The sequence below is a fragment of the Dama dama genome, chromosome 23 (genome assembly GCF_033118175.1).
Source record: "Dama dama isolate Ldn47 chromosome 23, ASM3311817v1, whole genome shotgun sequence".
Taxonomy (NCBI): domain Eukaryota; kingdom Metazoa; phylum Chordata; class Mammalia; order Artiodactyla; family Cervidae; genus Dama; species Dama dama.
In genome coordinates this window covers 8,501,528-8,519,180 of record NC_083703.1, presented here as the reverse complement: position 1 = coordinate 8,519,180, position 17,653 = coordinate 8,501,528, and the positions used below count along the sequence as shown (strand labels likewise).

Below are 17,653 nucleotides of genomic sequence, written 5' to 3'. Positions count from 1 at the left end.
GCCAGCAATACTTTATCAAGAACTTGGTACACAAATATCCTTCAAAGATTTTTACACTCATAAGATAACAACAAATTAAGCAGCTTCTGGCTCTGCAACCTCAGGCCAAGTTACCTAACCTCAGTCTTTTCATTTGAAACAGGGACAACAATATTGCCTAACTCATGAGATTTTTGTGAGGATTTAAAAAGAAAACATACGAGAAGTGCTAAGAACAGTGCATGACACATAAAAGACATTTGACAGATCTTAGCTACTATTGTTATTCTTACTTCTATTTGATGCCTTTGATATGTCAGATCTTAAACAAAGGTGCATCTCTTGTAAATGTTCCTAAATATTAAACTGGTAAGAACAGATACTACACTTGACCTTCAACAAATACACGGACACCAAGGGGGAAAAAGGAGGAGGGATGAACTGGGAGGTTGAGATGGACATATATCCACTACTCTGTATAAAATAAATAACTAACGAGGGCCTGCTGGGTAACACGGGGACTCTACTCAGCATGCTATGGTGGACTAAATAGGAAGGAAATCCCAAACGGAGGGGATGCACGTACACATGTAGCTGAGTCACTTCACTGTATAGAAGAAACTAACACAACATTGAAAACAACTAAAATACCCCAGTCTAAAAAATAATAAATATTCCCCAATATACTACAGTTTGGGTACATAAAGCAACCATTGTGTCTTTCCGACTCCAACCTCATATTTTAGAATATTTTAAGCAGAGATAAAAATAATGTAACATAAAGACTGATGAACTTTTGGATTGCAAAGAATGATTTTTAGCAGCTTAAGCTATCCCAGAGCCAACACATTTAAGTTTAAATGCAGTTTAAGATGGGTTAAACATGACCAGTAAACAGAAAGAATACGGTGCCAACAGTTTTGTTTTCAAACACACCTGCTACTAGTAAATTCACATCCCGAACCCTGAAAACCACAGACTAATAAGCGTATTTTGCAGACCTCCTCACTTGGCCAAATACACTCTCTTCGGTTGAATCGTAATACTTTTGAGAGTCAGAGGGCCAAAGGAACAACTTTAATCAGGAAGAATATAAAACTTTTACAATAACAAATTACAAAAGAGAGTAAAATTATGAGCTAAACTGTTAAACTCATCAATCTGCCTGAATAAGTTAATTGAGTGGACAGAATAACCAAACACGATTACAAGATAAGCTGAAAGCTGATGGATTACCAGCTACCTGGGACTCAAGCTACTCCTAGGAGCCTTATGCTTTCTAGATCCCCCACTTCTGCCCTGCTGGGATAGTTCTTCAGCCCCCGGCCCTTTGGAGAGTTTAATCCACTTCCCCTTTGCAGTTGCCACTTCCACCAGCTGCTTCTCTCATCACTTTAACATTCAAACGGGAAAGGCCAAGCCTAGGTTATTCTAATGATAGCAAACACCTCATAAAAATATCTGCCAAATTTACTTTTCCATAGAACATCATTTTTACAGCTTTTCATGAGTCCATGAGGAAAGAAAGCATCATGTATAAAATATGACTTCCAGAATTCCTGAAGATATTAGGCATTGTTCCCAGTGTTACAGTGGGTGGGTGTACCACCATCTATAGAATGGGGGTGTCTTCAATTTCCCCAAAGAGATAGGGTCAGGCTGTCACTGTACCTGTTTGCCCACAGGAGAAGAGGAGAGGACCTAACAAAATTAGGACATTTTCAGAAATGTCCCCAGGTTAAAAGAACTTTAGGCTCTGGGGTGCATTCTTTTTCATTCCTGGTTTTACATTCCTGTGTAAAGATCACCTTGCTTTAGTCTACAACCTCCTGCCAGAGAGAGAACATGGTGTAACAAACCAAGAGTTTGGAATGTGTAAACTTTGCAAGTTTCTTAACCTCTGTACCTCGGTTTTTGCATCTATGCAGGGGGTGGTCGGGATATTAACAATATAGTACATCATTAAATTAGTTAAGTTCTGCAAAGAACTTAAAACTAGCACATGGAAAGCACTCTGGAAGTATTTAAGGGAATTCTTCTCTCTACACTAGGGTTTTTAGGCAACACACTGCATAAAGATGTGAGGAAAGAATTAACAGGACAATGATCTTAAAACCCTTTGGCAACAATGAATGATGCTTATCTGGACATTGCAGAGTACAGGGTTTTTAGAGATGCTGCTTGAGTGAATTCCTGCTGCCTCCTGGGAAAATCCCTGCTGACATCTTTACCCATGCCCCAGGTTGACAGTTGTCAACACCTCTGACAGACCCAAGGAAAGGTGTTTTCCAAGAGAGCGGCAGGAAATCCCTACCTGGGCAACCCTTTATTTGGAAACCGGAAAATCCATCCTGTGTCTGACGCCCGCTATTCCCTCCCTAGTTGTGACCGCCCCCCCCCCCGGCCCCCACGCCCCGTGTTGGAACTGCACAGACCATCAGAATTCCAGAATTCCATTCCTAAGGCGAACTTCAACAGCGGCAGAACGCTGGAAGAAGTCTTTTGCTGTCAGCTTTTAAAGCCCCAAGTAATGCCATCTCAGAGTAGAACAGGTGGCTTGACTCCGCGCCCTCCGCAGGCTAGGAAGGTACACGGGTGGCTCGGGGACCACGTGGGCGACCAGGGATGCTTTCTTCGGGGAAATTATTTCCTAACCTTTGGCACTGTTTTCCGAGCTGGCAGATTCAACCGGGTTCTTCCTCCCAGACCTCGTTTGGGGGTTTGTCCCAAGTTGAGGTCTCCTTCCGCTCCTCCCCCTACCCCCGCCTCTCAGAATAACATCACTTCGCCTCTGAAGGGCAGCCAAAGACAGGGAGCGCCCCGAAGCCAACACACGCCCCACACTCCGCCGCCCGTCTGGCGCTCGCAGCCTCAGGTACCTGGGGACAGACCCGGAGGAGCGTGCCGCCGGACCTGCGAGGCGGTTCAGCCTCCAAGCACTTAGCCCGCTCCGTGCAGGCTGGAGACGGGTGGCCCCCGCCCAACTACTGCCCAAACGCCTGTTCTGTGGTGGGGCGGGGACCCGCCTCCCCGCATCGCTCAGGTGCGAGGTCCGCGCCCCGCCCCGGGCCCCGGCCGCCACGCGCGCCCCTGCCCGGCGGCACACTCACCTGCAGCGGGGTCCGGCTGGCGTTGGCCGCGGCCGCGTCCGGCCGGTCGGCGGCTCCGGAACCGCGCAGCACCGTGATGTGCAGCGTGAGCAGCAGCAGCCCCAGGAGCAGCAGCAGCTCGGCCGCCAGGCGCACCATCCTCCGCAGGCGCGCGGCTTTAGGACCCGGCGCGGCGGGCGGCGGCGGCGGCGGCGGCGGCGGCGGCGCCGGGGGAGGAGGAGTCGGAGCCCGGGAGTCCGGCAGCGCGGCTCCCGCCTCGGCCCCCGCTGGGGCCCCGCTCCCCGAGCCGGCGGCACTGGCGCTGGCTGCGGCGGGGCGCGCCAGGCCCGGGGAGCAGGAGCCGCCACCGCCGTCCCCGCCGCCGCACCACGGCGGAGCCACGGCGGGGCCGGGGGCGTCCAAGCCGGCGGCGGAGCGAACCCCGGCGCTCCCCGGCGGCGGCGGCGGCGGCGGGGACGGCGGGCCGCCCGGGGCCCGGGCCGGGCCGGGGCCCACCCTGCGGGCAGCCGGCAGCGGGGGCGGCGGCGGGGCGGGCGCAGCCGAGCCCCCGAGCGCACATGGGCGCCGCAGATGTGGCCGCGGCGCCGCAGCTGGAGCGGGAGCGGCCGCCAGAGGAGCGCGGGGAGCGGGAGGAGGAGGAGAAGGAGGAGGAGGAGAAGGAGGAGGAGGGCTTCAGCGGCGGCCCGCAGTTACCTCCACGCTTGGCTCCCCCCGCCCTTGCCGCCCGTAGCCACTCACCCGACGAGCCACCTCCCCTCCTCCCCGCGCTCCTCCCGGCCGCGGGCCGCGCCGCCCCGCCGCAGAGTCCTCGGGAGAGCCGGCTCCAGACGGGGGCCCCGTGCGCGGGGGCTGTCGGTGTTTGGAGGTGACCCGCGAGCCCCTCCGGAGTCCGCGTCCGCCTGCCGGCCTGCGCCGAGCGCGCGCCTCCGCTGCCGAGGTCGCTGCGGCCGGTGAGGGCAGAGCCCCGCGCGCGCCGAGGCTCGGGGCTGTGGGTGGGTGGGGGTGCCTGGGCGAGGTTGGAAACTTTTATTGACAAGTGGAGTTGGGAGATGTGGTGATGGAGAACCGAGAGGGCGCCGGCCCAGCCAGGTGTCTGCCGGCGACTGTGCGCCCCTCCCTGCAGCTGGCCTGTGTACGAGGGGGAAGAGACGGGGTCGTTCCAGAAAGGTCTTGACACTCGCTCCCGGACAGTGGGCCGCCTGCTCTCCGAGCGCCGCTGCTCAGGCGCCCGCGGCGGTGGGTAGAGCCTGGGAAGGGAGGCGAGTCCGATTCGCCGGGCGTCCGTCTGGTCCAGCGCGCAGGTGTCTCGGCAAGAAGCGGCAGGGATGAGATGCCCGCGGCTCGGGCGCGCAGGACGGAGGTGGGGCAATGGGGGCCAGTCTCAGCTCAGGCCGGCGCGGGTCAGGGAGCTCATCCCGGAGGCGCTGCGCCCGGAGGGGCCCTGGGGGCTGCCGTCGCCCAGTTGCCGCTCCCGGTCCAGCGTTTCATGACCGCGCTGAAACCTCGGGCTCCCGCGCGCCGCTCATGCCTCGCAGGGGACAGCCGGCCGGTGGAAGGGCTCGAGGGTCGAGCAGAGGGCGCGCGGTCCTCGCCTCGGATGCACGAGAGAGCCGGGTCCGGGGCTGGGCTCAGCTCACCGCAGCGGCGCCGCGCATCCTGCCCGGACGCCCGCCTTCTCCAAGGGGCTCGGAGTGGCGAGCGCCCGGGCTGGCCCGGGCCTTTTATACTCCTCCGCCGCCGCCTCCCCTCGGGTCCCTCCTTGCCTCCTCCCCTGTGCCCGCCCCGTCCTTTCCTCCCCGCGAGCGGAACCTTCAGCCTAGGCGTTCCCAAATTTCCCCAATTTCCAAGCGCACCTCGCATCCTGGATTCCAGTGTCCCGGCGACGGAGCCTCTTGGTTCTACCCTGGGGACTGAAATAAACAAACAAACCTTTCTCTCCGACACGCCCCCTTCCTCCGCTCCCATCCTTACAAACTCAAGTAAGATTCTTAAATCAACTACCTTCTCAGAGTTCCTGTCTTTTTGCAAGGCACCTCAGCCAAGTCTTACCCAAATTAAGACCAAAAGCACTTTTATCATTATGAAAGTTCACGGGGGTGGGGGTGGCGGTGTTCGCCCTGGCATTTTGCAGTATTTAAATAGCGGTGGTTAAAGTATAGTATTTGGTTGTTTAGTCGCTAAGTCGTGTCCGATCCTTTTGGAACGCCGTCTGCCAGGTTCCTCTGTGCGTGAGACTGCCTAGGCTAAGAATACTGAAGTGGGTTGCCATTTCCTTCTCCAGAGAATCTTCCCCACCCAGGGAGGGAATCGGTGTGTCTCCTGCATTGGCAGGCGGATCCTTGACCACTGAAGCCACCAGGGAAGCCCAAAGTTTGGTGCACGGATTGGTTTTATGTCAGGGGCAAGAAGAGCTAGTTACTGCTCTGGAGAGGCTTCGTGAGCATCTTTAAAAGCCTAACCAACTCTAGCATCTTACTAACACATCGACAGCTTCTTAAAGCACTCTGTTTCTTTCAGTCATTGTGTGTGTGGTGGGCGGGGGCGGGGGCGGAGGGGGAGGGCATTGAGAAGGGGCAATGTTTGGAGGGAGGGAGCGCTTTAAACGTTTAGGCAGCAGGTCCTGTTAGGCATCCTATTGCAATCCGCAGGCTCTAAAATGCCAATAATTGTCAACCGGAGCGCTGAGGAAGAATTTGAAACAATAGATGGTCCCGGGTTCAGATGGGAGATCAAAGAGGAGATCCCAGCGGCTCTGAGATCCCACAGGGATCCTCCTGTGTGTGTTTCCAAGTCAGAATCACTTAGAAAAATATGAGGGAGTTCAGGCTAATCAGCACATCGATGGAATGTGTAAATTAAGATGGCAAACTGGAATCCTGTATCCAGAGAGAGTTTAGGCTGGCTGTAAGCCCCAGTCGTGCCAGACTCTGATGTGGGCATACAGGGACAAATGACTTTCCCATTGCCTGAGGCAGGCTGGTCTAAATTAGAATCCAGGCACTTCTGCTGTATCCTGTGTTTCCATCACACACAATCTCCACATGTGAGCCTCAATGCCTCTCCTCTCATCTAAAATGAACATTTTTTTTTTTTGGATCCTAGGAAAAATAACTTTTACAAAAACATTGGAAAGAAATCCTTGCAGCGAGTGTAAATTCTTGTAAATGTGTAAAAGCGGAGTTGGAGATCAAAGTCTTTGTAAAATGTTGTAAAAATTGTAAATTGAATTTTGGGGACTAAAGTCTGTATAAAATGTCGAACAAACATATGAATGAATCCTATTAAAATTCTTGCATGCTGTGAAATCCAAATTCCAGGTGAGTTTATGTTCTAGTAAGCACACGTAACTAGTATTGATAAACCTCCATCCCTATGATGACTGTTGCCAAACAAGGCTACTGGCAGTGGCCTGCTTTTGAGGAGTTGGGGAAAACTGGATTGCAAGTTTGTGAAAAAGAATTGTAAATTTAATAGCCCAAGCAAATTAAGTGTTGAGCACCTTTAGGAAATCATACCTACAGTTAATGGAAACTTTTAAAATCCCACCTGCTTAAGAGTTTCCACAACACTTTATTCATATCTTTTATTATCGATCTAACTATGCGTTAGTAGAATGTGTCTGTGTGTCTGTCTTTATACCAGATTTGGATCACCCTTGTGGCAGAACATTCCAGAGCACATCTCCCTTACCCCCGGTCCAGTTTTGTTTTGTTTTTTTCTTCCTTTGTTCACAACTAGAGAACACTTTCCAGCAGCACTGGGTCTAGGTGGGACTGTGAAGAGCTCTGCCGCTCTCCGACCTGGCCATTAAACACGAAGTGACCATCTATCACACTCTCCCTTTGCTTTCTGTAGGCAAAGGACTTTGAGGTGGAAGGAGCCCAAACCTCTGAGTTACTGCTCAAGAGAGAGCTATTGCACCAGGAATGCCTGCATGTAACCTTGTGCAGCAGGAAATACACTTTTTTTGTTCAAGACCACTGTGATTTGGGGATGTTTGCCACGCAGCTAGTTCAGCCTGTCCTGACAAGTACAGTCCTCAAGACGGGGACAGCTGCCTCCTCTCATTATATTTCTAGAGCTGAGTACAGAGCCTTGCATGGAGTAGATGCTCAATCCGTTTCTTTAATGGATGCAGCATGTGGTTTTTATACAGACCTTATTTAATGAATTAACTCCCCTTAGACTGTTCCTACGATAAGTAGCTGATCTGTAAATATTAATTCTTCTGTCTTGATTATACTATTCTTTCACAAATTTTATCTTTTATTATTAGTACTTTTCTTTTGCAGACAGGCTTGTTTGGAATAGCTGGGTAAAATAAGAGAAATTAACAAGCCAGAACACCTATAGTTAACATAACTGAAGAGAATCTTGTAGTCTATTATGATCAGGATTTTATTGTTTTTACTCTTTGTCTCTCTCTATAGATGTTGTTTTGTTTTTGTTTTTTTACTAAAACTGTTAGAAAATAGCAAAGGGTAGCTTTAGTATAGTCTTTTAAAATATGTTTTTATTATTTAAAAATATATACAAAAGTTAAGAGGGTATAATAAATAACCCAACTTCAACAAAACTTGTGACCAAATCTCTGCTCTCACTTTCTATTGTCAAATTATTTTGAGGCAAATCCATGACATCATATCATTTCACTGATACATAGTTCAATATGTATCTCAAAAACATAAGGATTCAATTTAAAAAAAAGTTACACTCATGCATACTGTGTGTGAGGTGTAAATCAATTTTTTTGCAAAGTCAAAACCAGAGACTTTTCTGGGTGTAAAAATGATTAACATTTAGGGATTGTGGTGGAGGCTGCTAGGTGTTCACGAAAACCCATTTCCTCTTCTTCCTGGACACACGAGTTCACTATATTTCCCAATATCCTCTACAGTTAGATACAGCCATGTGACTGAATTCTGGCTAGTAGAACTCAGTCTGGTGGCTGGATATTTCTGTGCAGGGTGAGGAATGATCAGCCTGAATTCCGGGCACAGAGCCCTTACCCCATTCCAACTCTGCCTAGAACACCTTAGCTAGGCTAGTGTGTGATTAGAAATAATCTTTTTGCTGTGCAGCAAAGTGATCAAGTTATACACATATATTCTTTTTTCATACTTTTTCCACTATGATTCATTACAGGATATTGTAATAGTTCCCTGTGCTATTCAGCAGGAACTTGTTAGTTATCTATTTTATATACGTTGTTGTTGTTGTTCAGTTGCTCAGATGTGTTTGACTTTTTGAGACCCCATGGACTGCAGCATGCCAGGCTTCCCTGTCCTCCACCGTCTCCCAGAGTTGGCTCAAAATCATGTCCATTGAGTTGGTGGTACCATCCAACCATCTCATCCTCTGTCGGCCCCTTCTCCTGCCTTCAGTCTTTCTCAGCATCAGGGTCTTTTCCAGTGAGTCAGCTCTTCACATCAGGTGGCCAAAGTATTGGAGCTTCAGCAACAGGGTTGATTTCCTTTAGGAATGACTTGTTTGATCTCCTTGCTGTCCAAGGGACTCTGAAGAGTCTTCTCCAGCATCATGGTTTAAACGCACCAATTCTTCGGCACTCAGTCTTCTTTTATTGTGCAGCTTTCATATTGGTAAAACTACTGCAAAACTACGGGAAAAACCATAGCTTTGACTATATGGACCTTCTTAGGCAAAGTAATGTCTCTGCTTCTTAAAACACTATCTAGATTTGTCATTGCTTTTCTTCCAAGGAGCGATTACATGGCTACAGTCACTGTCCACAGTAATTTGGGAGCCCAAGAAAATAAAGTTTGTCACGGTTGCCATTGTTTCCCTGTCTGTTTGCCATGAATTGATGGGACCAGATGCCACAATCTTAGTTTTTGAATGTTGAATTTTAAACCAGCTTTTCCACTCTCCTCTTTCACCTTCATCAAGAGGCTTTTTAGTTCGTTCCTCTTCGATTTCTGCCATAAGGATGGTGTCATCTGCATATCTGAGGTTATTGATATTTCTCCCAGCAATCTTGATTTCAGCTTGTGCTTCATCCAGTACTGCATTCTGCATGATGTACTCTGCATATAAGTTAAATAAACAGGGTGACCATATACAGTCTTGACATACTCCTTTCCTGATTTGGAACCAGTCTGTTATTCCATGTCTAGTTCTAGCTGTTGTTCTTGACCTGCTTACAGGTTTCACAGGAGGCAGGTAAGACAGTCTGGTATTCCCATCTCTTGAAGAATTTTCCACAGTTTGTTGTGATCCACACAGCCGAAGGGTTTGACATAGTCAACAAAGCAGAAGTAAATGTTTTTCTGGAACACTTGCTTTTTTGATGAGCCAACAAATGTTGGCAATTTGATGGCTGGTTCCTCTGCCTTTTCTAAATCCAGCTTGAACATCTGGAAGTTCTTGGTTCATATACTATTGAAGTTTAGTTTGGAGAATTTTGAGCATTACTTTGCTAGTGTGTGAAATGAATGCAATTGTGTGGTAGCTTGAACTTTCTTTGGCATTGCCTTTCTTTGGGATTGGAATGGAAACTGACCTTTTCCAGTCCTGTGGCCACTGCTGAGTTTTCCAAATTTGCTGGCATATTGAGTGCAGCACTTTCACAGCATCATCTTTTGGGATTTGAAATAGCTCAGCTGGAATTCCATTACCTTCACTAGCTTTGTTTGTAGTGATGCTTCCTAAGGCCCACTTGAGTTCACATTCCAGGATGTCTGGCTCTAGGTGAGTGATCACACCATCGTGATTATCTGGGTTGTGAAGATCTTTTTTGTACAGTTCTTCTGTGTATTCTTGCCACCTCTTCTTAATATCTTCTGCTTCTGTTAGGCCCCTACCATTTCTGTCCTTTATTGAGCCTATCTTTGCATGATATGTTCCCGTGGCATTTCTAATTTTCTCGAAGAGATCTCTATCTTTCCCGTTCTGTTGTTTTGTTCTATTCTTTGCACTGTTCCCTAAAAATACTTTCTTATCTCTTCTTGCTATTCTCTGGAACTCTGCATTCAGATAGGTATATCTTTCCTTTTCTCCTTTGTCTTTCGCTTCTCTTCTTTTATCAGTTTATTTGTATATTTTGTTTGTATATGCTAATTCCAAACTCAATTATTTATTCTGCCCCCACCCCTGTTACCCCTTTGGTAACCATAAGTGTGTTTTCTATGTCTGTGAGTCTTTCTGTTTTACGAATAAGTTCATTTGTATCATATTTTAGATTCTACATATATCACATGGTATTTGTCTTTCTCTTTCTGACTTAACTTACTTAGCATGATCATTTCTAGGTCCATCCATGTTACTACAAATGGCAATATTTCATTATTTTTTATGGCTGAGTATTATTCCATTGTATATATTACCGCAACTTTTTCTGAAGATGTTTTTAAATTTATTTTTTAATTGGAGGAAAATTTCTTTACAATGTTATATTAGTTTCTGCCATATAACAAGTGAGTCAGTCATAATTATATATTTATCCTCTCCCTCTTAAGCCTTCCTCCTCTGCCCATCGCATCCCTCTGGGTCGTCACAGAGCAGCAGACCGCATCCCTGTGCGTACAGTGACTTCCCCCTAGCTGTATATTTTATACACGTGCCAATGCTGCTTTTCCAGTCCATCCCACCTTCTCCTTCCCCCTCTGTGTCCACAGGCCCGTCCTCTACATCTGCATCTCCATTCCTTCCCTGAAAGTAGGCACATCAGTCCCATTTTTCTAGATTCCATTTATATGTGTTAATATACAATATTTGTTTTTCTCTTTCTGACTTACTCTGTGTAACAGACACTAGGTTCATCCACCTTGCTACAACTGACTCAAATTCTTTTTTTTTTTTTTATGACTGAGTAATAATCCCTGTGTGTGTGTGTGTGTGTGTGTGTGTATCTTCTTTATACATTCACTTGTTGATGGACATTTAGCTTGCTTCCATGTCTTAGTGACTGTGAATCGTGAATCGTGCTGTAAACACAGGAGTGTGTGTATCCTCTGGCATTAGAGTTTTTTCCCAATATACGCCTACTGGGACTGGGAATGGGACTACTGGCTCATATGGCAACTCTATTTTTAGCTTTTTAAGGAAAAAAATTCTTTAAAAGATATGTGAAGCCGCTAAATTTGGAGGGCTTGCTGCAGGCCTTACACTGCCCTAACTCATGTGCTATGAGGGAGGGGTGGGAGTCTTTGGGGAGAGAGTGGGTGTCTTTGTCTTTGTGGGCCATCAGGCCTCTGTTGTGACTAGTCAGCTCTGCTGTTGCAGCAGGAAAGCAGTCAAAGAAAATGCAAGAGCAACGCTTGTGGCTGTTTCTTTTTTTTTTCCACAGAGCTGCGTGACCCTAGTTCCCCAACCAGGGATCAAACCCACGCCCTCTGCAGTGGAAACACAGACTGTTAACCACTGGACCGCCAGGGAAGTCCTGAGTGGCAGTGTTTTAATAAGACCTTGTATACACAGACTCCATGTATACACAAAGCTCCAATACTGTGGCCACCTGATGTGAAGAGCTGACCCATTGGAACAGTCCCTGATGCTGGGAAAGACTGAAGGTAGGAGGAGAGGGGGACGACAGAGGACAAGGTGGTTGGAGCGTCACCAACTCAACAGACATGAGCTTGAGCAAGCTCCGGGAGATGGTGACGGACAGGGAAGCCCGGCGTGATGTAGTCCTGCAGCCCATGGGGCTGCAGAGTCAGACGCCACTGAGAAACTGAACAACAAAATACACAGACAGCTAGACCATATGACTTAGCTTCTGCCAGTCCCTTTTCTAAGAGATGGACATACTTTACCACCTCATCTCAGGGCCATCCATGGAGGAACTGCAGCAAAATGGGGTTGAATGGATTCTATTGACCAGCCATGTAGCCTCTCAGACAAGTTACTTTAGCTCTCTCAGCTCAGTTGATGGGCTTCCCTGGCGGCGCAGTGGTAAAGAATCCACCTGCCATGTATGAGACCTGGGTTCGATTCCTGGGTTGGGAAGATCCCCTGGAGAAGGAAAAAGCAACCCACTCCAGTATTCTTGCCTGGGAGGTCCCATGGACAGAGGAGCCCGGCGGACTATAGCCCATGGGGTCACAAAAGAGTTGGACCCACCTTACGGACTAAGCAACAAATGGCTCAGTTTCCCATCTGTAAATTGTTTTCAGGTTCCACTCTCACTCCCACAGGAGGCAAAAGGAATGGTTCCAGGTCTCTGTCCAGTAGATGAAGGACTCCAGATTGTGTCCGTGACGGCAGGGAACTGGTCTGTCTCATACACTTCTGAAGTCATAGGGTGGCTGTTCCATAAATATTTTTTCCATGGGTGCAGCTCTCAGAAAACTGCATAAAATAGTGGCTGTAAGGATCCTGAGAGGTAGACTCTAAGCCCTGAAGAAAACACAAACAAAAACTCCAAAATGTTGTTCCACCAGAGTCCTTTGAACTGTGCAGGGGTCACAGTGCTCACAAGTGAGAAAATCACCACCCTCAGAGGCTTGGAGGTGCTCCTGGGGGCTCTACCCGCTAAAGCAACAGCTAGGCTGGTGGGACACCTGGACTTGCAGCTTTGTTCCAACTCCGGAGGCTCTAACACACACACACACAAGCGTGTGAGAACCAAGGGGATGCTGTGTCTGTCTTCACTTCATCTTAGAGCCCCTGACTGTACACAGTGCCCAAGGGCCCCTGAGTGTGTGACCCAGGACAGGGAGAAGCTGCATTCCTGGGGGAGGGCTGTTCTTCTCAGGCATGGGCGGGAGTGGTGATGAAATAGGGTTGGCTCTTTGAAAGGGTGCACGATGGTCCTTCCTTACGTCGCAGGGTCCTTGACTGCATTTCCAGTGTGACATTAAAATGTGATGTCCTGCCTATCCGCTGACTTCTGCAAATAGCTGGCCTCTGTAGCGCTCATCTGTACTAAAAAAAGAGACTCTTTTATTGCTTTGGCTTTGCTATAATTATTTCTGTGCAAAACAAAATAAAATCTCAGACATGTTATAGCTGGAGGAGAAAATATATAATTATAATTTGTATAATTACCATGTTATATATTATATATCATAGGTTTAAAAAAAAAACTTCTGACAAATAATTTCTAGACAGAAAGAAAGCAAACTGGTCAGAGTTGCATCTCTGAGTTTAGAGGTTGATAGGGGCCAACCAGAATTCATCAAGCTTCCTTTTACAGATGAGGAAACTGAGGCCCAGGGAATTAAATTGACATTTTCAATATTGCAGAGGGAGTTGGTGGCAGCATCAGGTTTTCACTTCAAGGCCATCGCTCTTTCTAAGTATAGTTTAAAATATTAAAGTGTGACATACTTACCAAAAAGAGTGCATATCCTAGGTGTATACAGCTCCGTGAAATTTTTATTATTCAGATCAAGAAGCAGTATATTACCAGCACCCCAGTAACCCATTACCCAGTTGTTAACAATATTCTGACTTTCATCACTGTACATTTGAATGGACTTAGACAATAATATAAACTTAACTTTACAAGTTACATGCCCCTGGAGGAGGGCATGGCAACCCACTCCAGTATTCTTGCCTGGAGAATCCCCATGGACAGAGGAGCCTGGAGGGCTACAGTCCATGGGGTCACAAAGAGTCAGACACAACTGAGCGACTAAGCACACAGCACAACTTTACAAGGTATCTCTTGGTATCTCACTTCTAGTGCTATCTTCCGTTTCTCTCTTCAGCTTTTTAGTTGTTCAGTCAGTCATGTCCAACTCTTTGTGACCCCATGGACTGCAGCACGCCAGGCTTCCCTGTCCTTCACCATCTCCTAGAGTTTGCTCATACTCATGTCCATTGAGTTGGTGACACCATCTAACCATCTCATTCTCTGCCACCCCTCCCCACCCTCCACCGCCCTTAATCTTTCCCTCATCAGGGTCTTTTTCAATGAGTTGGCTCTTTGCATCAGGTGGCCAAAGTCTTGCAGCTTTAGCACCAGTCCTTCCAATGAATATTCAGGGTTGATTTCCTTTAGGATGGACTGATTTGATCTCCTTGCAGTCCAATGAACTCTCGGGAATCTTTTCCAACACCACAGTTTGAAAGCATTAATTCTATGGCACTCAGCCTTCTTTATGGTCCAACTCTCATCTGAACATGACTACTGGAAAACCTATACCTCCGCTAGACAGACCTTTGTCGACAAAGTAATGTCTCTGCTTTTTAGTACACTGTCAGTTTTGTCATAGGTTTTCTTCCAAGGAGCAAGCATCTTTTAACTTCATGATTGCAGTCACCATCCACAGTGACTTTGGAGCTTTTTATTTAGAAGACTTTTAATCCTATAGAAATGTTTCAGGTATGATTGAAAGAACACCCATCCATCCTTGTGGTAATTGGCACAAATGACCACAGTTTTTCCTTCACCACAGCCAGGCCCTTTACAATGTAACTTCTCAGCTTTCCCCACCGTGACGCAGAGGCATCCACCCCCCTGACTTTGAGAAAATGCATCACCAGTGAGGTTGTACCAGTTCTGTGGTCTGGTCTCAAGAAACTTCCCAGGCTTCTTCTCTCTCTGTATCTTTCTTGGAACTTTGCCTCTGCCCATGAATAAGCCAGGACTAACCTGCTGATGGGACAGACACAGGGTCCTAGTCACCGCAGTCAACCACCAGACTCGCCCCAGAAGCAAAGCTGCCCAACCGGTTGGCTGCTGATCACAGACACACGAAGGACCCCAACAGAGCTCACTGGAACTTCCCAGGGGAGCTGAGTCTAAATAGAAAAATAAGCTAAATACATAGCTGCTCTTTTGTGGAGATTTGTCAGAAAAAGTGCTCAATGCAACCCTTTACCTCAAATATTTCAGTGTATAGCTCCTAAGAAGACAGAGATTCTCCTACATCATCACAATATAATTAGGCTCAGGACATTTACCATTGATACAATTATATCTAATTTACATTCACATTCAAAATTTTCTAATTGCTCCTACAATACCCTTTGGGGCTTCCCAAGCGGCTCAGTGGGTAAAGAACCTGCCTGCCATGCAGGAGAGGCCAGAGATATGGGTTCGATTTCTGGGTGTGGAAGATCCCCTGGAGAAGGGCACAGCAACCCACTCCAGTGTTCTTGCCTGGAGAATCCCAGGGACAGAGGGGCCTGACCGGTGACAGTTTGTGGGGTTGCAGAGTCAGACACGACTGCAGTGGCCGAGCGTGGCGCAGCGGACAGTCCCCTTTCTAGCTGTCTTCCTTCCACTCAGGACTCAGGCGAACGTTCCCTGCTGCATGTAGTTGTCGTGGTCCCACCTCATTATTTCTGTCTTCAACAATTGCCATCTCTCCCCCCACCGGCCTCTTCCTTTTGGTCTTTTGTCTTATTAACAATTTGAAAAGTCTAGGTCAGGTGATTTTGCAGAGTGACTTTCAGTTCACACTAGCGTGTTTGCTTCTCCAGGATTAATGTCAGACTACGCCCTTTGGGCAGGAATACGGATGGCGCCATGTTCTCACGTGTATGTCACATCACGGGGCCCACACTCCGGCTGGCCCCGTTGTTGGGGAATCTCGCTCCAGATGCAGAGGTCTTGATGAAATGGGAAGAGTTCTGGACTGAGAGAATACGTTGGTGTGTGCAAAGTGAGTCCATTGAATTTCCCGGGAACCTACTCTACTTTGTCCTAAATTCTTTGTTAACTTTGTCCAGGCCCCTCAGGGCAGTGGGGTGCGACCATGTTAGAGGGTGACTTTCTTTTACAAATAAGTTATTTATATATTTATTTAGTCAGAATATGTTCTTTGACAGTCACAGTCAAGCATCTTGAAAATTCTGTGGAATGTAAAGACGCTTATTTGGAAACTGCATGAGATAAGAACCTCTTCATGTAGTAACGTTGACTGGGGTTTTTTGGGGAGGAGGGTATAGGGAGAGAGCAAATTAGCCCAGAGAGTGTGTTCAGGCTCTCTCCTTCCCGTTCTGTAAATAATAACTATGTAACAGCTGAGCTCATCTGTAGCACCGTGCATGCGCACCACGAGATATTCTCTTGGTCTCGACTACCTTGTGTGAAATGCCTCTGTGAACATCACCTGGAAAAGCCCTGGAGGGTTGTGTACGGTTATGCTGTGTTAAATTACGGCTGCTGCACCAGCCAAGAGAGAAGAAAACGTCTGCAGTTCCTACGGCTCCTCGGGTCTCCTTCAGCTTCTCAGCTCACTCCTTGCCTACTCTGGGCTCAACCAACAGTGCTGACGGTGTGAAAAACAAGACAATTGGCCCTGTGAGCGGGATCAACAACAGAGAGGGGTACAGGCTTGATTTTTAAACTAATGAATTAATTATTTTCAGATTTGATTTTTTTCCCATTGAAATATAGTTGATTTACAATGTTGTGTTAGTTGCAGGCATACAGCACAGGCTGTGAGTCAGTTATTTTTTTGTTTACTCTAATCAAAAGTCGTTATCAGTTCATTCTGAGTAGTTTAGCCTCAATCTCTCTCTCCTCTCTTTGTTAGTAAGCCAGATTTGGTGTAAGACAAAAGAGAAATTAATTTGCTATTAATCACCCTTGACTTCAGTGATCTCAAAATAGAAAATGACTTACTTTTATGATGCATTGAAAAAATTGCAAGGAATCTAAAAATACCTAGGGAAGTTTAAAAGACAGGAAGAAAACACCAACAGATTGGTCATGTCGACTCTTTTTTAACGATTAAAGAGTAGCTGAATTATTTTTTTCTGACTGTTCCAGGTGAGGTTATATCTGAAAGAAAGCTAAAACTGATGAATTTGCAGTTAGAAGTGAATTTAATGACAATTGTTCTTCAACAAAGAAAGACCAAACTGACACCTCTAAGATGCCACATCAGAGACGTCTCCACTCAAAATAGCTTCACAACAGACTGGTTCTCACATCTTTACTAATAAACACAAGATCTCATCACCAATGCTTGTGGTGAGGATTTCACAATGATTGGGGGTGTCGTGGCTCATTTGTGAACCAGATGTGTCTAAACTGAAATCTGAAAATTCTCACTTGGTAAACAGGATGATGAAAGCTGGACGTGAAGCGGCCTTGTGGAGGTATAAGCATGAAAGAACTGTTTACATGTTTTTTGAGCTCAAATTTGGGACAGTTGTTATTTTACAAGATTGAAATTTTCCTTTATTTACCTGGTGTCTAACTTGGTTCTCAAATTGTAGTTCAGTTTTATCCATGGCAACAAAAACTAGAGTTTGAGAATGAAGCTTTTATTTGTTGGGGAAATGAGAGCCAAATCATCTTGTTTGTTTTGGATACTCATAAAGATTGAAGAATAAACCATTCTCACGTTTTTATGTGTGTGTTGTGAGTAAATATATGCCATGGTGATATCAGGCCCAGTGATACTAAAAAAAAAAAAAAAAAAAAATCTACATATACCAGCCAGGGAAAGTAACTTTAGCTGTTGTAAGAAACACTTCCCCCAAAATTCAAAGACTTAACACAAGAAAAATTTATTTTCTTGCTTACACTGCAATATTCTGAATACCTTGGCATTCAGAGGGCAGCCTTCATTTGATTTAAGGGCCCAGTGCCTTATCCAGCAGACAAGGGAAGAGAGAAAGGGGAGACTGCCAGACGTACCATT

At 46.8% G+C, this 17,653-nt stretch overlaps 1 protein-coding gene and 1 long non-coding RNA gene across 2 annotated transcripts in view; one reads left to right on the top strand and one right to left on the bottom strand.

Moving 5' to 3' along the window:
• The window catches only part of ISM1 (isthmin 1), an 83,785-nt gene extending 80,558 nt beyond the window's left edge, over positions 1-3,227 (bottom strand). The window contains exon 1 of the mRNA XM_061125952.1: positions 3,090-3,227. Coding sequence (XP_060981935.1) covers positions 3,090-3,227 — 138 coding nt within the window. The remainder of the gene's footprint in view (positions 1-3,089) is intronic.
• A 7,879-nt stretch (positions 3,228-11,106) lies between these two features.
• On the top strand, positions 11,107-17,338 carry LOC133044559 (uncharacterized). The gene is made up of 3 exons (XR_009689986.1): positions 11,107-11,617; positions 15,480-16,328; positions 16,774-17,338. It is a non-coding gene; the product is annotated as an uncharacterized LOC133044559 (long non-coding RNA).
• Positions 17,339-17,653: the final 315 nt, after the last annotated feature.